Genomic DNA, 21,685 nt, shown 5'->3' with positions numbered 1-21,685 from the left:
TCAAAATGACTCAGTAGTGCCACCTCAAAAATCAAAATACATTACGGCAATGAGAGACCTTTCTCATCGTAGACAAATGAAATTTGGTACAAACATAGAACATGTCAAGACAAGTAAAAAATTATATTATGACCCCACCCTAAACCCTACAGGAAGTCGGCCATTGTGGGCGGAACCCCATTTTTTCAAAATTTTACCTCTCACATTTGGATTTTTTGCGCCGTGGATTTTCATTCAAGAAATTTGCAAAATGGTCACAATTTACTAGACCATGTGGGATTATAAAATACTCCCTTGGATTTTTTTAAGTTATAAAATGTGGGTGTGGCCAGCCTGCAAATAAAAAAGACGTTTTTTGAAGTATTAAATAGCCTGTAACTCAAACATGCAGTTTCCTATTTCCCGGCATTAATATACGTTTTGTTCCAAATCTTGATCTGAGTGCATAGATATGCAATTTACATATGTCAAATATTACATTGCTCCACAGCGCCCCCTTTGAAATTTTTGCATGGTACGCAAAAAAATTACTTTGTCACAAACATTTCAAATTTGACATGGACATCCCTATTCCTATACTGAACATAAAAGTCAATGACACCATACCTGTATTTTCAAAGGTGTTGCCATGGCAACGTCTGACATTTCTAATTGAAATACATGGTTTTGGTTAACAAGGATAAAAAATTATTACTTTGTCATAGACCATTCAAATTTGGTACAAATATTCCTCTCATCATACTGAACAAAAAAGCCAATGAAGACATGCCTCTATTTCCAACCGTTCAGGCGTGACAATGTCATAAATGATCTCATTGGAATGAATGGAGTAGTATTACTCAGTCGCTGATTTTGGGGGGAGGGGCGATGTAAACGGGAACGAAAGGCAGTATCTCCGCGGTGGTGTGTGCACCGCGGTCGCAAGGGGTGGTGAGGGCCTTTATCACTGCTTGCAGTTTTAATTATTATCATTATTAATATACATCTATATAATTTAAGTAACAAATCAGTACTAGAGTCATGAAGAACTCAAGAAAAAGTTTAAAAAACATTGGGTGAAAATGTGGGTCAAATACTGATTAACTAATTTCACAATGAGGTAGAAAAAGTTTCAGAGATGGTCATCTGGACCATCTCTGAAACCTCTGAAATCAAAAGGTTTTGGCTCCCATCCAAAAGGCATTTTCAGTTTGGTGGTACTGGTTTGAGACTCTAGGATTTGGATATTTTGTTGCATCTGTTCAGAACCAATAGTGCATCATTATTACGCCTGTCACTATAATTTCTATATTTACCTATCGTTCAATAAATGATTAATAGAATACAAAATTTTGCAATGTAACATTTAAGCTGTAGAGGTTTGAATTATGAACTTCTATGAGTCATGATAGCTACAAACTAATGACTTAAGTGTTGTATTCTGTTAAGCATTTAGAATACTTTTTGGAACAATTCTGCTTTATAGTTTGTTTTCTATATTATTGTTTATTGTCTATATTTACTTTATATATCTCACTTCATATGAATTATCCTGTGTAATTATGACAGGCCTTATCAGTATTTAAACAGCATTGAGTAATTGATTCCTCTGTCAACTCTCTCGTCTTCAGGACACTATGCCTGGAGGAACGCTAAGAATGGCTCCTGGTTCATTCAGTCTCTGTGTGAGACCCTACTGAAATACAAATACCTGGAGCTGATGCAGATCATGACCAGAGTCAACAGAAAAGTGGCACTTGATTTTGTGTCATCCAACAGTAAAAAGGAATTGGACGGTAAGAAAGCAATACCCTGCTTCACCTCCATGTTGACCAAAGACTTCTACTTACCAAAATAGGTTTTAAAGGTGCACTATGTAACTTTCCTGGTGGAGAGTCCGTCACCTGTTTGTCTATATGGAGACGTTATTGCCGAAAATGTTTCACAGTTCTTCTTCATGGAGACAGGTGATGCCCAGAGGCAAAGTTATAGATCATATCTGTGGAGAGGAGTAATTGCCCTTCCTCACATTATAGTGGAATTATTTTATCAATGCAATCATATTAAAGTATGTGTATATTTAGATTTTCAATGTGATCGAAACTATTACACAAGCAGCCAATTCTGTTTAATGAATGTGTGTTGTTGTTTTTATGTCTGGGGCTTTGTATCGTACCAAAAGAGAAACAGCGTATCTTGGATAGGTGTTCATTTTTCAAACCTTAATGCTTTTGAAACCTTTTTTAATCATCATAAAGGAGTTGAAATATGCCAAAAAAACAACAAGGGAGGAAAAATAGAAGAACAAATAGTGACAAATAGTGAGTCACTCAATAAAAGAAATTATATCCACAAAGTAGTAACATGCGGTGACTTTTATGGGTAGGTAAGCAAACTTGGGGTGGGCAGCAATATTTATTCGATAACAATTTAATAACACCCCTTTTTATTCAAACTACACCACAAATTAGTACATTTACTTACATATTACATACATATATACTGAGCCATTTTTGAGTCAAATTATGGAAGCCATTAATATTTGTATATAATGGACTGTATTTGACTGTATTTCCCTGAAGTGGAGTGAGTCAAGAGTGGCCACATTTTCCTCCACTCATGTGTAATAATCCTGTTTTTCCTAAAACTCACAGGTCACAGACCAGATGGGCTCCTATCTGCCTCAGCCGCTGTCATTCCACTGCTCTGTCCGAATCTTCCCTTTCAAACAAACACCATAAAACTAGCTCACTATTGCATTAAATGACTGCCTGTATTACTAACTAACATCTAATCATTACAAACGTGAAGCTGCAAACAATGACTTGTTGCGAAAAATAATTTGTGTTGAAAGTTGGCGCTGCTGTTGTCATCTCCTGCTGCACGTGCTCACTCACTAGAATTTTCCTCACATGTCCGATTCCTGCATGGGGTTTATCATGGGCTTATTCAGTGCTGTTTGACCCTGCTGTGGTCCTCAGTATGCATGTGCAATCCCCTAAAACAACAAACTGGCCTCTCCAGTTGTAAAAGCACAGGTGAGAGTGTGGCCACTGGCGTTTGTAGGACAGAACAACAACACAAGTTAATGTTCAGAACCATGGTCGATGCAATCTGCTCAGTGACCACTAGGGTGTACTGAAGGACACTGACTTCAACCATGCTTCAAACAGGCAGAAGTGAAGAGAAAACAGGATTATTTGGATATCATACAATTTAGTTATACTTTTGAGACGAGATGATTTTTGTTTGTATTAGACAAGCATTGCTAGCCTTGACAACAACAACTGACATATACAGATGTGGTAATTGTGTCTGTTGCAACAATTACAACCAAGACAAAGTCCTTCAATCATCCTCACACAGGGACAAAGTTTTGTATCGGTCAATTCTGTGCAATCCCTCAGTCGTCCATTGATCCATTGTAAAGGCCAAAAGTAAAATCTGTCAACTGGACAAAAAGTTGTAGGAGCGAAGACGTTTTGCTGCTCATCCAAGCCAGTTCTTACAGTCAATTCATTAACTGGAAATCCACACATGTGGTATACATGCTTCTATTCCTCTGTGACTTATGTAACACAAACAAAAAGAAATCATAAAACAGCCATCAGTACAGGAAACATACAATATAATATTAGCAGACACAACATGGATCATAGGCCACCATCCTCTACAATGCCCAGTACAGGGCGTACAGTATATGATGGATATATGAGTATAATTGTGCCTTAATAACTGTGCTTTATTTGACAGTCTCTTGCTATTTTTATGACTTATTTTGAATTTAATATTATCATTTATAGGTTTGCTCTTTGTTATTATATTATATTGTAACGTGTGAGCTACTATTCCCAAAAAATGTTCTTTGTGGATCAATAAAGTTTGTCAAAGTCAAAGATATTTTTATTTATTATTTTTTATTTTATTTTAGCTGTATAAGGTTAAGACACACTTTATTCTAACCTCCACACGACCAGTGCGTTGCAGTTACATGCACAGATTTTTCTAGTTATAAGTTGATTGAACTGACCTGTAAAAAGCTAGATCATCTCATAGTCCATTTGAATCCTCAAGTCAGATTTCATATCATGTAAGTCCTCCTAAAGGTCTAGAAATCAGATTATAATCAGATATTGGTGTGCATGTGAACAAGGACACCTTGATCTTGTTGCTAGCTGGAGGAATGTACGTACAAACCTAGAACCTTCTTGCTGTGAAGCGTGAGTGCAAGCCCCACAGCCAATAAGACAAGATAAACCTTTATTTGTCCCACATTGAGGAAATCACAGTGTTTCAAACTATTATTACAATTATTATTTATTTTATTTTTTTTATTTGGCCATAACTGTATTTACCTCCTCACCTAATCATAACCTTCACCCTATAACATTTTAGATCACAGTGGATGGATACAACAAGCCTCTTGTAATAATGTAATAATAATGCTCATCTCACCTGGAGCTGTGGTGTAGGTGTACAGGAAGTCTGCCTCCACTGGGACCCTGTGTGTTGTGGGCACCACTGTGGCACCGACTACATCTGCCTCTTCGTCTGACTGACTTTCATGACATGCCTTTGAAACAACAGAAAAAACATATACAATATACAACATATAATTCTGCAGCTTTTAAACAGGACATGTGGACACAGGAGCAGCATGAATATATGAGAAGGATAAGGTTAGAGCTGGAGACAAATGTGATACTGTAATGTTGTGATATCATGAGTCAAGCAAGCTCCTCCCACTTTCTATTAAGGAGGCACATCATTTTTTCACATGCTTAAAGTCAAACAGATGGTAACCTGCAGCAGAATTCACCTGTGAAAATGTCCTCTCAAATGACCCTATGCCATTCAGACTAAAGAGAACTTAAGATAACTTCCTCACCCCTGGTTTACCTCTGCTGTTAATTGTATCATTATTAATAATGTATTATTCACTTAGTTGGAGTTAGAGGAGGATACAGAGGAGACGGTCAGATGGAGCGGAGGAGAGGGTGAGACGGAACAGAGGATTCACACTTCTGAGGGGTTAAAGGAGTATGGAAGCCCGTTTCCGCCATGGAAAAAAAAAAATAAAATAAAAGCCCGACAGGAAGTCGAAATTTTGAGTTTTAAACTCGTAATTAGTAGTTTTAAACTCACAATTAGGAGTTTAAAAGTCGTAATTAGGAGTTTAAAAGTCGTAATTAGGAGTTTAAAAGTCCTAATTAGGACATTTAAACTCGTAATTAGGAGTTTAAAACTCATAATTAGGACTTTTAAACTTGTAATTAGGACTTTTAAACTCGCAATTAGGAGTTAAAAACTCCTAATTACGAGTTTTAAACTCGCAATTAGGAGTTTTAATCTCCTCATTATTCCTCCAAGCGTCACCATCCATCATGCACATGCATATGGGATGCTCCAACCTACTTCTCTGAACCAGATCCACATACAATGTAACATGATTGTAAAGGCAATTGGAAAGTTTTTAAGACAATTTATAGTAGTTATGTTTCATGAACTATTTTATAAAATATAGTCATTTTCCCAAAATGGAATCGGGACTATGTAATACGAAGTGTAGATTAATTTGAGAGCTTCACATAGGTCTACTAGCTTTGAATTGAAGTTAGATTAATGAAACACGCTTTTCTGTTTACTGTTTTGTTCACATCCACATCGGTGTTTGTATATATGTGCGTTAGTGACTCGTAACGCTGTAGCTCGTCCACATGGGGTCCTCGTTTTAAATTTATATGGGTAGGAACCTTACAGGTAATATTTTTTCCGGGGAAAGGCGCACACAATTTGTTTGCTATAGATATCAGTTACGTTTTACAGTGTTTTAATCTATTTTTCCCAGGTAAGTCATGTGAACTCAGTAGTTTATCTTTTTGTGGTAAATTTTTTTTGGTTGTCTTGGAGGTGAGTGAACCATTATTATTCCACGTTACCATAGCTATGCTATACTACAACGAACCTACGATACCCCAGCAACACATTACTGGGCTAAATCAAAATGGTCTTTTTCGTAAATACATCTTTTCACTCTAGCAATAGACGGTATTCTCAAAATGATGCCCGCCTCAGACGGGTGTGCCAGAGTACAGAGGACTTTATAGAAAAGTAACATAGAGATGAGGGCAAAATTCATGGAGAGAGGATATTCTCGACCGTGGATAGAGGAGGCTTAACAAGCTGCGTTATCCAAACCAAGGGACGCACTTTTAAGGAACAAGGACTCGGTGAATGTGAGACGTTTTTCTGCGATTTTTTATACAGTGTATTCACCCCAGAGCCACAAAATCAAATCAGTCATTTTGAAACACTGGCACATTTTAAAGATCCGGAATTTACACAATTATTCAAAGATCCACCTCTGTTCACATATAGAAGAGGCAGAAATCTGAGAGATGCCTTGGTACATTCAGACTTCTCTCATGGCAGAAATACACCAAACGCGCAAACTCTTATTGCCCCTCTTCCTAATGGTAATTATAGGTGTGGCAGTCGCGCACAGTGCCATAATACCATCAAGACCTCTCATTTCTGCCATCCTTTTACTGGAAAGAAGTTTCCCATCAAGAGTGTCATCACGTGCGCGTCAACCCACGTGGTGTACCTGTTGCGTTGTCCGTGCGGTCTTGCATATGTGGGAAAAACCACACGAAAACTAAAAACCCGCATCAGTGAACACAAAAGCGCGATAAGACGCTAAGATGTGGACTCTCCTGTAGCTGTCCATTTTAACCTGTTAAAACATGATGTGTCTTCTCTTCGCTTCTGCGGGATTGAACAGGTGCCTGCTCCGCGGAGGGGTGGAGACCACGACCGCGCGTTAAAGAGACGCGAAGCCTATTGGATTTTTACCTTACAAACTCTTAGTCCTAAGGGCTTAAATGATGAACTGTTGTTTAATGTAATGTTGTGATGTGGATATGTAGAACTGTTTTTTTGCCCTCTCTCTGAGTTATGAGGGAGATGTAATGGAACCTCTTGGGGGTGTCAGTTATGTCATTTGTCATTTATGCCTTTTTTTTTTTTTTTTTTTTTTTTTTTTTACAAAAATCCAAAGTATATAGTATATATCTGCTATTTTTTCTGATTGGTAATAATCATTATATTTTTCTGGTTATTATCCATGTATTTTAATTCACAAAAAACGTTTGTAAAGGAAATTATGCACAATCTTGCGGGTGTTTTTTGGGGTTTGATTGTGAATACATGTGTCTTACGACTATTGGTTGATTAAACTAAAGGAGGCGGTCCCTTGATGTATTTAAGGGGAGCGGCAGGGGCTGTCCTCATACCTGAAGAAGGTCAGAGCGACCGAAACGTAGTATGGAATAAAATTGCATTAACCCTATAATGCCAAACGTATCATATTTGATACAAGAGTTTTTCAGCCCTCTACTTTAGCAGTGTGATTTTTTTTTCATGAAAAACCTAATGTATACAATCAGATACATGCAATGCACAGATAATCCAACAGGGGGTAATAATTTATTCATTAGAAGGCCTTCCAGTGACACAGGAAGATAAGCATGACTCAAGAATTGGACACAGGTGTTTTTTGATGAAGAGTTTTGCCAAGTTTGAAAAGCTTAAGGTAAGAAAAACATTATTTTTTTTACTGAAACATTAATAGGAACAGTTACTGGGTTGATGCAAAGTGAAAATACTTAAAATTTTATAATCTATGTTTTAATAAAACCGTGTTGAAAATGATGTATCACATTTGATACAGCGGGTATATAAGATCATGTAACTCTAAATTAGTCACTTGACATTTTATTGTTTTTTGTGCATTATATAGTATAACATCAAACAGCATACAGTCTTTTTATATTTAAATTACAAAATTTGATACAGTTAGAGTAAAAAAACTATATATGTAACTTATTCTATCATGGTTATCGATGACTAGTTTGGTGTTGCCATGATGCGATTGCTTGTGACTTTCTTTTCCTTACTGCTTTTCACTAAAAACTGACCAATTCAAATAAAATCAAAATCTGTTTTTATGTGCATGTATGTTTTTAGATGGCAAGAATATACAGTTTTGAAGAAGCTCTGAAAATGTTGATGGATGGGAATTAAAGTGACATGGGGCAGCTAGGTGAAGATGATGAGGAGGAGGAAGAGGAATGGACTCCTAATGGTGAAAACCCCGATAGCATTGATGATGAAGAAGAGGAAAACTCAGATAGCAGTGCTGATGATGAAAGCCCAGAAGTCCTAGAAGAGGACACAACAAAACCAAAGGACACAAAACTAAAGCAGGTGGCAAGGGGTAAAGAGAAAAGGAAGGTGTATCAGTGGAAAAGAAAACAGTTTGAACCTCCATCTATTGAGTTTGTGGAATGTGTTGAGGAAGACTCTGAAGATAGGCTTGACTGGACACCATATATGTATTTTAAAGATTGTGTGACTGACGAAATGCTACAGGAAATTGCCGAAGAAACAAACTTGTACAGCGTGCAGAAAAATGGAAGGTTGGTGTACACAAATGCTCAAGAAATCGAGCAAATTCTGGGTATGTACATGCACATGGGGTTAGTACAGATGTCCAATGTACTTTAAAATGTACATCTACTGGGAGATGGAGATAAGGTACCCCGCTGTTTGTGATGCGATGTCAGGGGGTCGATTCCTGAATTTGTTGACGCTGATTCACTTTCAGAACAACCTCAGTGTGTCTGAAGATGCAACATGGGTAATCCGACAGAGATGCAAGCACTGTACAGGCCACTTTACCCATGTGTACTGTCAGAAATGCAGAGTGCATCTTTGCCTGAACAAGGACAGAAACTGTTTTCAAACCTACCACAATGCAAAATAAAAAGGTTGTGAACTGCAAAATGAGTAAAAATAACTCAAATGTTATGCTCTCCAGATTTCCACCCAGCCAGTTCCATTGGTGGATTTCTGATTTCTGCTAGATTATCATAGAACTTTTTATGTTTGGAATTACAAATTTGTTGAATTTGTTTGTGTTTTATCACATTTTTGTTTGTTCAGGAAAGAACAAATCTTTGAGCATTGTGACCTGATGTATCAAATATACAAATTGAAACTCATATTTGGAAAATTATATCTGAATTTTTTTTAATTTGTTTGTCCAGAGGGACCAATAAAGGCTCCAATTTCAAAGAATTTGAATTTTCTGTCAATGATTTAATGGTGTGGGCTTTTAAGGGTTAAGAGTGAGACAGTGTGCGGGAGTTTTTCTTTAGTTTTTAGACAAAATGATGGTTTACAAATTTTGTTGAAACCTACCGTACAGTACACAATTAGATCTTAAAGTTGTCACATTACCTTTACCTTTATTCTTATAACATTTATTAGATTTTATTTTAAATTTAGAATTACCTTCAAGTTATTGTATTAATTATTACCTTTAGATGAATTCACAATTACCTTGAATTGTTACATTTATTGTTGTAATTTAACAATCATTACATATACAATGCAAACTAACAATCATGTATATCAATAATTTCCTTATTATCCTATTTATGCCTTGTTTTACAATAAGCATTTGTTTTTTATATAACAGTCAAATGTTGCCAATTATATTAAAACTTTCAATAATTGCAAAACATCTTAAAGTCATTTACACTATATAGATACCATTTTAATTGAACATGTTATTATCCTCATTACAGCAGAAAAAATGTGAAGATGGATGACCTGGCAGAATATTTGAGATCCAGGCATGTGGATGAAGAAGCTATGCAATGAATGGAACAAGACAATGTAGTAAAATGCTTTTACTATTATGACTCTATACAGACCAGTAATAATAATGACACATTTATTTATTTATTTTTTGTTTATAGATTGATCCCAGTGTAATAAAGCTGATGAGCGATGAGGAACTGAAGGACTATCTACCATCATACGGTGATCGAATAGCTGTATTTGGACACTGTAGACAACAAGAAGAACCAAGTTGGAAGTCAAAACTCTTTGAAAGACTTAAATTAAAGCTTAGCAAGAATCAAAAAGATAAAGTAGGAGTGCAAAAAGAACATGTGAAAACTAGTATCGGAAGAAAAAGTGACAGAAAAGTTGAGCTTGGGAAGTTCAATTTTAGGAAAAAAGACAATTCATATGTGCATATGCGCACTAAAAATGGTGGAGGTACAAGGAAGGAAAGTGTGCCTAAAAAGAGTACAAAGATTACCCTCATTGAAAAAAGCATTAGAGTTGTTTTTTCCTGGAGGAGAAAATGTGCATGGCAAAAGATGTGATTTGGAAGTGGATTAGTAACTGACTTTCAGGAAACCCCTTTACCTGAAGATATAACAGTTGAGGAAATGTATGAGATGACAAAGTTGCCAGTGTTGCGGTTTTACTTAAAAAACAAAAAGCGACAAGAAGAAGGAAATCCTGAGGAGAGCAATACTGAATCTGACAATATGATCAGTCACTCTGTTGTACCACTTGAGGCATCAAGACGTTCTACAGTTTTGAGCCTAAACAATTTGGATGTTATTCATATTGCAACTTTTTACAACACTGAACCTTTAGAAAGTAATTCGAGTTTAGACATTCATTTAGAAGGACAAGAAAGCAAACTTAATTTGAATGATTTGGATGAAAGCGGTATTGTGACTGTAAGTTCTGTGGACCACTTAGAAATGGAAGCCCCCAATCTTGAGGATACCTTGCCACTAATTGAGGAAGAGTTGCCAATTTGTTTTTAATATGCCTGAAAGTAACAAAACCATCATTGTGGGTCATCGAGGCCAGATTCTTCAAGAGCTCATTCAAGTGTTCAGTAACGATGAGGTGAACAAGAAAAATGTCCGCTTTAAAGTAATTCTTCCTGATGGAAAACTTGAAAAGGCTTTAGATGATGGAGGTGTAGTAAGGGATGTGCTGTCAGAGTTCTGGCAAGACTTTTATGAACAGTGCACCATGGGAAGTGACTTCAAAGTGCCATACTTGCAACACGACTTTGGAAAGGAGGAATGGGAAAGTGTAGGTCGAATAATTGCTTTTGGCTGGAAACAAGAAAAACAACTTCCAATAAAACTTGCTCCTGTTATTCTTGAGCAAGCTATTCTTGGAGATATGGAGAGCGATCTTTTAGATAGTTTTCTCAAGTATGTATCACACTTGGAGCGAGTCATGTTTCAAACTTGCTTTTCAAATTTTGAAAGTATTGATGAAAATGAGTTATTAGAAGTTCTAGATCTCCATAACTGTTGCAGACATCCAACATCATACAACATTGAGCAAATCATGAGAGAGCTTGCTCACCAGAAACCTATTCAGGAGCCTGCATTTGTCATTGAGCGGTGGAGTACTGTGGTTGTGGAGATGAAGTCAGAGCTGAAGGGTAGAGCAGCTTATGACACACTACAGCCAACATCACGCAAAATTATGCAATGGCTCACTTATCCAACAAATCAAAATGCTTCTGAAAAACAGATGGTTAAGTATGTCAACACATATCTTCGAGAGTGTGACATGCCTCATCTTTCTTAGGTTTTGCACAGGGTCTGATGTATTTACAGGAAAAGACATCACTGTCTCATTCACAATGATTAATGACCTTCAGAGACGACCTATTGCTCACACTTGTGGTTGTTACTTGGAGTTGCCAGTAACTTATGAGAGTTACCCAGATTTTCAGCACGAAATGAACAAAATACTGGAGAGCAATATTTTGGTGATGGATATTGTGTGATTTTTATCCTAAATCAACAAAAAGGTTCAGTTGTGTAGTTATTGGCACAATGTTACATATAAAACTATTTTATAAATAGTTTTATTCTTGTTAGAACTGTTATTGCAACATTTTACATATTGCACTTAAATTGAAACTATTATTTGCCATAGTAGTATCTGAAAATATGAAGATACTGTTCATCTGTTGAGGCAAAAGTTGCTGTTGACTGAAGTATTAAACAACTGGTTTGTTTATATAGAGCAGAAATGGTTCTGTTTATGTGAACAATTATTTTCTGGAAGATGGAATGTTTGATACCATAAATAAAAAAAATACTTTGTGTTTGAAGTATTATTTCTGGTTCATTTTTATTGATGAAAATGTCTTTGCCTTTCACGTGCACGAGGGGGGCTTGTGACCAAACTAGCGCTCCGCTCAGACCACGGAAGACAAGCGCTCACAGGTGGTCGGTACAGCACTCATGGCACAAAACATTGGTCAGAATAGGGCTCACGGCCCACTGACTTGTTAACACGCCAGAAACTTTAGTGGAGCTTAATTTAGAGCTATTTGTTTATAAAAGTACGTAGGTGATAAAGACAACAGTCCTCTTGTCTCCTCTGCTCTGTACACTTATATACTGGCAATGTGCCCACTGGCTACAAGCTCAGCATGACCTCCGCGAGTCATTCTGGACACGAGCGGGACCTGTCCAGGCCTCTGGGCAAGTAGCGCACTGGAACGAGCGCTCATCATCCGACTCCAATACCTTGCATCACGTTTTGCATACCAGTCAAAGCTGCTTTTTATACTTTATATATACTATTAGTCCATATTGGACAAATTTTGACATGGAGACTATAGTTGAACGAAGGCCTGTCTTTCAGCGATTGTAGAGTTAACACGCCATCAGTTGAAGATGCCGTCTTGTGCAGCATATTCTGCAGTCAGACTGGTACAATTTATGTACAAGAAAAAGCAATACTCACAGGAACATGACATAATGTAACCACTAGATGGTGGACTTGTTAAAGGTGCCTTATCAGACCTGGACAGGTCCCGCTCGTGTCCAGAATGACTCACGGAGGTTGTGCTGAGTTTGTAGCCAGTGCACACATTGCAAGTGAGTGTACAGAGCAGAAGAGACAAGAGGACTGTTGTGTTGATCACCTATGTACTTTTATAAATGAATAAATTAAGCTCCAGTAAAGTTTCTGGCGTCTTGAACAAGTCAGTGGGCCGTGAGCACTATTCTGGCCACTGTTTATTTATTATAAATCTGTTTTTGAGGTTCAATTATATGTTTGTTCATTGCTGTTGCAACTCATCATTGATGAGCTCTCGTAAACAAATGTACAGATCAATAGTTTGATACACATCAATTGAAAAAGACAAATGATGTTCAGACATCAAGTCCACACAGATATTAAACACATTTTCGTCACAGGAAAAATCTTTGAAGCTGCACTCCTCAAGGCAGAGTGAGACCTTGTCCATGGTTATGGGATGTAAATAATTTTGACCACCATATAGCTGTGGAACAGCGTACAATATGGTAGGCCCTCCATAAGGTGACCTCACATTGTTTACTGCACGGATGTGATGGTTGTTCCAAGTCAAAATGACCTCATTAAGTTCTTCCTAGAATACAAACAAAAGTAATCATTGCATGTTTAGTACATTGGTCATTACCCTAACTCAGTGGACTCCAACCCTTTTGCAATTCATTTAATTCATTAATTTCATTCAATATAAAATCAGGTCTACATCAGGACTAAAGTAGACCAATTTTTAAATATTTGTGTCAGAAGGTGTAAAAAGTTAAAAGAGCCTACCTGTATTGTTTTCATGAAACAGAATTGGATCAAGGGTTTATCCAGAAAGTTGTCCAAAAAGTGTCCATCTTCTTTAAGTTTGTCAAACAGCTCCGTCCAGTACTGAACACACTCGCTTCGTAGGGTGAGCCACCATCGTTCAATTCGCTGATTTCTCATGCTAGGACCAAAGGTTACTGGACCTGGGGTTGTTTCTGCGTGATTTCCAGAGTGATGCAAAAAGTGCTGAAGCTCTGCAATATGTCCATTTTCTGTTCCCAAATTAAGCCTCACTCTTGGAGGACAGCCATTTGCAGTGATTACAGCATCCATAAAGTACCCAGCAGTAACTTTTGGATCCTTGTTTGTTTTATAGGCTTCGAGCCAAATAATCTTCCTAGAGAAACCATCTATACACCCGCTGATAGCTATTCCAAATGGCTTGAGTTTGTCATAGCCATCTATATGCCAGACAAAATTTGAGCCCCGACTGTGGTATATCCGTCTTCGTAGTCTGTTTCTTGACTGCAGATCAACACCTTCACTGTTCAATAAACAAAGTAAAATACGGACAGTTTCTCTGTCTGTCACAACATTGTTTACCCAGCATTTTTGGTGCATCCATCGATAACCATGGTACTGACCAGATGTCTCCAGTTGTTGCTCAATAAAAGCTGCCACTTCAGCCACATTTTATTTTTTCTGCGCCATAGACCCCTCTTGCTTAAAATGCGTTCAAGGGTGCGTTTGCTCACTGTTATTCCATGTGAATGTTCAAGTAAACGTAGTATTTTGTTAGTTGTAAAGCCGTCTCTAAAGTACTTCTCTGCCAACTCGGAAGTCATTTTGTAAATAGTTAGAATGGGATTCCTATTTATATATCCAGAAACTCGTAATTACGAGTTTTAAACTCCTAATTACGAGTTTTAAAAGTCCTCATTACGAGTTTTAAACTTCTAATTACGAGTATAAAACTAATAATTACGGGTTTAAAACTCAAAATTTCGACTTCCTGTGGGGCTTTTATTTTTTTCCATGGCGGAAACGGGCTTCCATAAAGGAGAGACTAACCTGTAGAGAAAAGAGTTGGGTTTTCCGAAGAGCTATTTGCATTTGTCTCCTTTAAAATATCTGATGAGGTCATCCCTCGTCCCTGTTGCTCAAAATCACACAAACGAATGATGCGTACTGTGGTCCTCCTCCTCATTATGCACAAGCGATAGAACAAATATCATATTATGGTAATTACATTATATCAGAGCCTATTGCTGGGTTTCAGATGACATCACAGCATTCTATAGGCCAACAATTTGTGTAAACCCTCAGTCGTCCAAGTCTGATCCATAGCAAAAGGCGAAGTTAAAATCTGTCAACGGGTCAAATCGTTGTAGGAGTGAAGACGTTTCCCTGCTGCGAAATAATATTTAATACAGATGGGGGCAGCTAAAACAAATTTTGTTACAATGTTGATTTTTTATTGTAACAGCAGTGAGTTCCTGGGTCTAGTCATTAATAGAAATGATAAGGTTCAACATTTGTGAATTTACCTTTTGGATATTTCATGGTAAAGTACAATTTAATCAATAGGGGAAACTGGCTCTTTCTCTCCACCAGAGAGTATGACATTATCACATCCTAAAATCTGAAAACCACCAATAGGTTGCAAGTTTAATTTTATCAAAATCCATGTAGTTTATATTCTGTTTTGCATTCCATATAGCTTTTTATTGTATTTAAGGGGTAAACAGAACTTCTTCTCGGTGTTCACACATCACTGTCATTGGTTAAATCCACCTGCCAATCAGAGAAGGTTCAAAAATATATATTATTTTTTGTTTTTTAATGCCAATGAGTTGCATCTTTATGAGGGCACATAAAAAATGTCTTGGATATCTTATATTCACCTGAGGATGGAATCCAACAGGAAGTTCAAATGTAGGACAAATGCAGTCTCAATCTGGTCTCAAGTCAGGCTCAAATATGATTGTGCAATCAGATTTGTTTATTTCAGTGACAAATGTGAAACTGTCGTAATGCTAGGCACGAGCAACCAAAAATACAGAACTCAGGGAAGTTTTAACAGTGTTTATTTACAAGGTGAGGGTTGACCAGGTAGATCAGACGGTGTGTCGGGAGCGGGGAGTAGCCATGGTCCGGGGGAAAACGTGAGGAGCTGAATCTGAGATGGGGATAATGGTACGGGTACACGGAAGCAGGGTCGAAGGCGGGAGTGCTGAGTTGGTCCAAGGAGCGGGATCTGGTGAGGAGCAAAGGTAATCCGGTAAGCATGTAAAAAGCATATAAAAACCATGAACAGAGCCAAGTACACTCACCTAAAGGATTATTAGGAACACCTGTTCAATTTCTCCTTAATGCAATTATCTAATCAACCAATCACATGGCAGTTGCTTCAATACATTTAGGGGTGTGGTCCTGGTCAAAACAATCTCCTAAACTCCAAACTGAATGTCAGAATGGGAAAGAAAGGTGATTTAAGCAATTTTGAGCATGGCATGGTCGTTGGTGCCAGACGGGCCGGTCTGAGTATTTCACAATCTGCTCAGTTACTGGGATTTTCACGGACAACCATTTCTAGGGTTTACAAAGAATGGTGTGAAAAGGGAAAAACATCCAGTATGCGGCAGTCCTGTGGACAAAAATGCCTTGCTGATGCTAGAGGTCAGAGGAGAATGGGCCGAGTGATTCAAGCTGATAGAAGAGCGACGTTGACTGAAATAACCACTCGTTACAACCGATGAATGCAGCAAAGCATTTGTGAAGCCACAACATGCACAACCTTGACGCGGATGGGCTACAACAGCAGAAGACCCCACCGGGTACCACTCATCTCCACTATAAATAGGAAAAAGAGGCTACAATTTGCACGAGCTCACCAAAATTGGACAGTTGAAGACTGGAAAAATATTGCCTGGTCTGATGAGTCTTGATTTCTGTTGAGACATTCAAATAGTAGAGTCAGAATTTGGCGTAAACAGAATGAGAACATGGATCCATCATGCCTTTTTACCACTGTGCAGGCTGGTGGTGGTGTAATGGTGTGGGGGATGTTTTCTTGGCACACTTTAGGTCCCTTAGTGCCAATTGGGCATTGTTTAAATGCCACGGTCTACCTGAACATTGTTTCTGACCATGTCCATCCCTTCATGACCACCATGTACCCATCCTCTGGCTACTTGGCTACTTCCAGCAGGATAATGCACCATGTCATAAAGCTCGAATCATTTCAAGTTGATTGCTTGAACATGACAATGAGTTCACTGTACTACAATGGCCCCCACAGTCACCAGATCTCAACCTGATAGAGCATGTTTGGGATGTGGTGGAACGGGAGCTTCGTGCCCTGGATGTGCATCCCACAAATCTCCATCAACTGCAAGATGCTATCCTATCAATATGGGCCAACATTTCTATAAAATGCTTTCAGCACCTTGTTGAATCAATGCCACATAGAATTAAGGCAGTTCTGAAGGGGGGGGGGGGGGGGGGGGGTTCCTAATAATACGTGTGTGTGTGTGGGGGGGGGGGGGGGTGTATGTGGGTGTGTGTGTGTGTGTATATATAAATATATATATATATATATATATATATATATATATATATATATATATATATATATATATATATATATATATATATATATATATATATATATATAATTATAATATATATATCATTATAATATATAATATTGACAGCAAATATTAACTATAGAAGAAAAATGTGCATAATATTCATTAACAGTCAAAAGTTTGGACACATCATTTCATTCATTGTCTTTATGTTTTATGTATTTTTTATTTATTTTATTTTTTTTTGTACATTTACATACAGACAGAAGACATCAAATATATGCAGCCAGATGTTTGGAATTACTATATGTATGAAAAAACAAAAAAAAACAAAACATAAATAACACAACTAAATATTTGTATATTTTATATTCAGATGCTCAAAGTAGTCACCCTTTGGTTTGTTGACAGTGCTGCAAACCCTTGGCCTTCTCTCAATGAGCTTCATGATGAAGTCTCATGAAAAGGTTTTCACTATAATGTAAACTATTTTGAAAATAAAGAAAAAACTGAGCCCAAAGTGTTTTAAGATAAGATAAGATATGCCTTTATTAGTCCCACAGTGGGGAAATTCCAGTATTGCACCGCACAGTTAAAGAACAGAAGGAAAATGGTACATGCAATAAAACAAGATAATAGATAAATAGTTTAAAATAATTTAAAAAATATACTTAAAAATAAACTAAAAATAGACTCTAATATAACATCTTTGTTTTCAAACTTTTGACACACTTTGGACTCAGTAATGTGACATGACATGAATCACATTAACAGATTTTGGTCAGCCTAAGGTAAAAAAAAATAAAAAAATATCTGTCCTATCACATTCTTCAACACTGCATTCCTCTAAAAAGTCTAACTTTTAATCTATGCTATATGCCACTTAAAAGGCTTATCATATTTGTGTACATACCTTTGTTGTACAGGTTTGTGCTTAGGCAATGTTGGGTTGAGTTGTGTGACTCAGACTACTAGGAGGAAACTATCCAAGAAATCAAGGTGCCGGATGTACACTTTGGGCCAATGAAAAAGCAAGGAATCTGACAGCACTCTTAAAGAGGAGTGACTTAGTGCAAAGACCAAAGAGAGCAAAAGTATGATACAAAATGTTCACAGCAACTTGACAAACCTGATGCAGTAGTGCAGTAGTTTCATTAGCAGGATGCACACTGATTGTGTTGTGAGGGGAGGAGACTCAGAGCATCAAAAATGAAAGTGAAACTCATAAAACATGTTAAGGGTTTTATCATAATTTTTTTGGTAACCATAATATTAATGTGGGTCAAAACTTGGGTAAATTGCGTAATAGCTAATTACTTTGATTACATGATAAGTAATTAGAACGAAACATCAACTGAAAGACATCTAGCCTCTAGACACAATGCATAAAGTCTAATCACAACAGGTTAATTTCAGCGAAAACACGTGCACTGAGATCAGGTCAACTTTATTGCTGCTGGAAGTGAACAGTGGATTATTATTGTTGTAATATTATATGACATTTGATAATAGACATGTATACTAACTGTGTCCATAACCTGTGAATGCGTTACAACATGCTCTTGCCTAATGATTTACTACAGAACCTACATTTTTGCATACTTCTAACCAATCATCTTCCTCTTTCAGAGGCATGTCTTTCAGCCTGGCCCAAAGCGCATACCTGGGCTTATCTCATTTTACTTTCGCCGTTCAAAATCTCTGAGCTCACCCGGCGTCGCCTATCCTCTACTCTTACCACCATAAAGGTAAGTATGTTTTCTTTTGATCAAAGGTTTGGCATTTGTGTAAACAAAAGGAGGGAACGGTGTCTGTATCAGCTCATCTCTGTACTCTACACAGTGACAAGTGACCCTGGGCGGCCGGTGCCTTAACCTGCACATAGAGAACACATGCAAGTTTTTCTCATTCTCAGTATGGACAAGCCATGGCACGTATGAAAACTCAGAACCTATAGAATTCACTCACTGAGCTGCAGGAGCTGGTTCATGATTGGCTGCAGGTGCTGGGGTTTAGACAGAGTCCTATTTAGGTTCAGTATTTCCAATTATTTTAGTTGTAGGGACTGGAGACCACAATAAGAGGCTCATGTGAGGCTTATTCTGCTTTATGATTGGATATGTGTTTTTGCAATTAAGTAAATCAGCATAACAATTGACATCATCATAAGCCATTGTTGATTTGAAAATGTTTACCTCATATCTGGAGACCAAGTCATGTGTCAATCTGGTTTTATCCACTGAGTTGTTCCTGTTTGTTGTAGTTGTATTCAGTAATAATCATACACAGACCTACAAAACAGACATTAAAGAGGGGGTATTTTACTTCTGTAGGATCACCATGTTACTTTTTATTCTTTTGAAAATACTATATTTGAGAATTGTCATGTGTGAACATAGATGACGTCGGCTTGTGGGCTGAGCATTGCACAGAATCTTACAACTAACCATAAGGAGGGTTTGAATAGGCCCCAGGAGAGATTGCTAAAACTCTCAAACATGCATGGATGACATTTAAAACCTCTTCAGGCTTGTGTTTGATGAGACAATGTTATAGCAATGTTATAAGAAAAAAAAGGGAAAATAATTTTAGATATTCAAGTTATTTTCTCTTCCAGTGTTACATTGGGCACAGTCCTTGCAGATATCTGCTTATCTGATGGCCTTTAAAAAATCTTACACTGCATGAGTAGTGTGTTGTTTTATTGTGAGTTAAAACATGACACAGGAGGGTCCATCCCTAAGCACACCATCTTCAATTAATCTTCTTTTTGAGTTATTAATAATTTACTTAATTTGACATACTATAGTTATTTTTACTTTGACTTCATGAACTAATACATCTATTTACCATAATACTGTGTAGTTGTCACGGTTTGAAATAGAACCCAAAAGCACCAAAATCACCCATAAGACCCAACAAACTGGCGAGGAGTGTCTGTGGAGCTGCTCTTCTTATTGACCTTATTATTTCCAATTGTTTTAGAGGCTCATGTGACGCTTATTCTGCTTTCTGATTGGATAACTGTTTTGTTTTTGTAATTAAGTATAAATCAGCATAACAATTTATATCATTAAAAGCCATAATTGATTTGAACATGTTTACCTCGTACCTGGAAACACAAGTCATTTATCAATCTTACACACTGACCTTTTAAAACTTGGCCACAAACAAACTATATATCAGGGGTCACCAACGCTGTGCCCGTGGGCGCCAAGTTGCCAACAAAGCCTACATGAGTCGCCCACAGGCCGATTCTAAAAATAGCTCAACTCAATAATGTGGAGCGACAGTGGCGACCGCAAAGCGGCACAATGTGGAGGGACACCACGTGTGACAAAAGCTCCACTCTAATGCCCGTCTACAGGCTGAACAAGCCCAGAGCTAAAGACAGATTTGGGTAAACAGGCTTTTTTCACGAGACCAGTGAAAAAGTCACAAAAAAACAAACAAACAAAAAAACAAAAACAACAAGATTTATTTAAAAATATGTAAGTTGATTTATCTTTAACATAACATAATTGATAACTTTTTGAAACATGGTGCAACATAGTTTATGTTTTGTTAAAAAGGTTTGTCAGTGACTGGTGAAAATGGGACATTTTTTCCAAATGAGATGTAGTGATGTAAGTGACCATATGAAAATTTAACAATTACTGACATTAATAAAGTTAAAGTGCTAAATATTGAATATCTGTTTCCCATTTTGCTGTCATTGTTGATAATTATTGTGAGAAAATCATTAACGTGATCAGTGTCTTCACAGATGATTATCATTTATCATTATTAATAATGGATAACTAAAGGCAAACTGAGCAGATTTGTTATTTCAGAAGAGTGTATCAAACTGGTAGCCCTTCATATGATTCAGTGCCCATGAAGTAGCTCTCAGGTTCAAAAGGTTGGTTTACCTGTGGGTTTATCCACTGAGTCACTGAGTTACTATTGCTTCTGAACATTGTTACCATAGCCTTAAGTAAATATGAAAGCATTTGGAACTTGTATTCAGTAATAAACATACAAAGACCTACAAAACAGACATTAAAGAGGGGGAATTTTACTTCTATGGGGATCACCATGTTACCTTTATTCTTTTGAAAATGCTATATTCACAGAAAACCACTTCTTAACATGTTTTATAAGATGTCGGTGTAATCCCTCAGTCGTCCAGGTATGATTCATACTAAAAGACAAATTCTAATCTGTCAACTGGACTAAATATTTTTTTGCTGATCATCGAAGTTCTTCACTTCTGGTCAGTTTGCTGGTGAACACTGCCTTATCTGAAGGGAGGGGCTACACTGAAACTAACACACCTGTTGTTTACAGTTTCTGTTTAGTAGCTAGGTCTATTGAACTACACTAAGTCTGATCTGTGCCTGAGTCATGTGATTATCCAGTAGGCCCTTCAGTAGATCTAAGAAAGACAAAAAACAGGACAACAGAGAATCCAAACCTAGACACAGTTCACACTGGTGTAGTTCAGACAAATAGAAACTGTAAACAACAGGTGTGTTAGTTTCAGTGTAGTTAACTCCTCCCTTCAGAAAGATATAAGGCAGTGTCCACCAGAACTGATAAAGCCTCTTGGATCAGCAGCAAAATTCCACTAATGAAAGTACTTCACATTTCAT

General features: G+C 37.3%; 2 protein-coding genes across 4 annotated transcripts in view; both read left to right on the top strand.

Annotated features, from left to right (window-relative positions):
- The window catches only part of LOC117377543 (caspase-3-like), a 52,434-nt gene extending 48,562 nt beyond the window's left edge, over nt 1-3,872 (top strand). For 2 of the 3 annotated variants that reach the window (XM_055225078.1, XM_033973986.2), the window contains 2 exons: nt 1,611-1,775; nt 2,634-3,872. In XM_055225078.1, coding sequence (XP_055081053.1) covers nt 1,611-1,775; nt 2,634-2,746 — 278 coding nt within the window. In that variant the 3' untranslated portion in view covers nt 2,747-3,872. The remainder of the gene's footprint in view (nt 1-1,610; nt 1,776-2,633) is intronic. The other variant, XM_055225079.1, reaches the window with a different exon arrangement.
- Nucleotides 1-21,685, top strand: part of LOC117377544 (caspase-3-like) — a 52,966-nt gene that overhangs the window by 19,651 nt on the left and 11,630 nt on the right. The gene's annotated exons all lie outside the window — the stretch shown is intronic.

Source organism: Periophthalmus magnuspinnatus, chromosome 10, assembly GCF_009829125.3.
Source record: "Periophthalmus magnuspinnatus isolate fPerMag1 chromosome 10, fPerMag1.2.pri, whole genome shotgun sequence".
Taxonomy (NCBI): Eukaryota; Metazoa; Chordata; class Actinopteri; order Gobiiformes; family Gobiidae; genus Periophthalmus; species Periophthalmus magnuspinnatus.
This window is presented reverse-complemented; position numbering and strand designations above follow the sequence as displayed.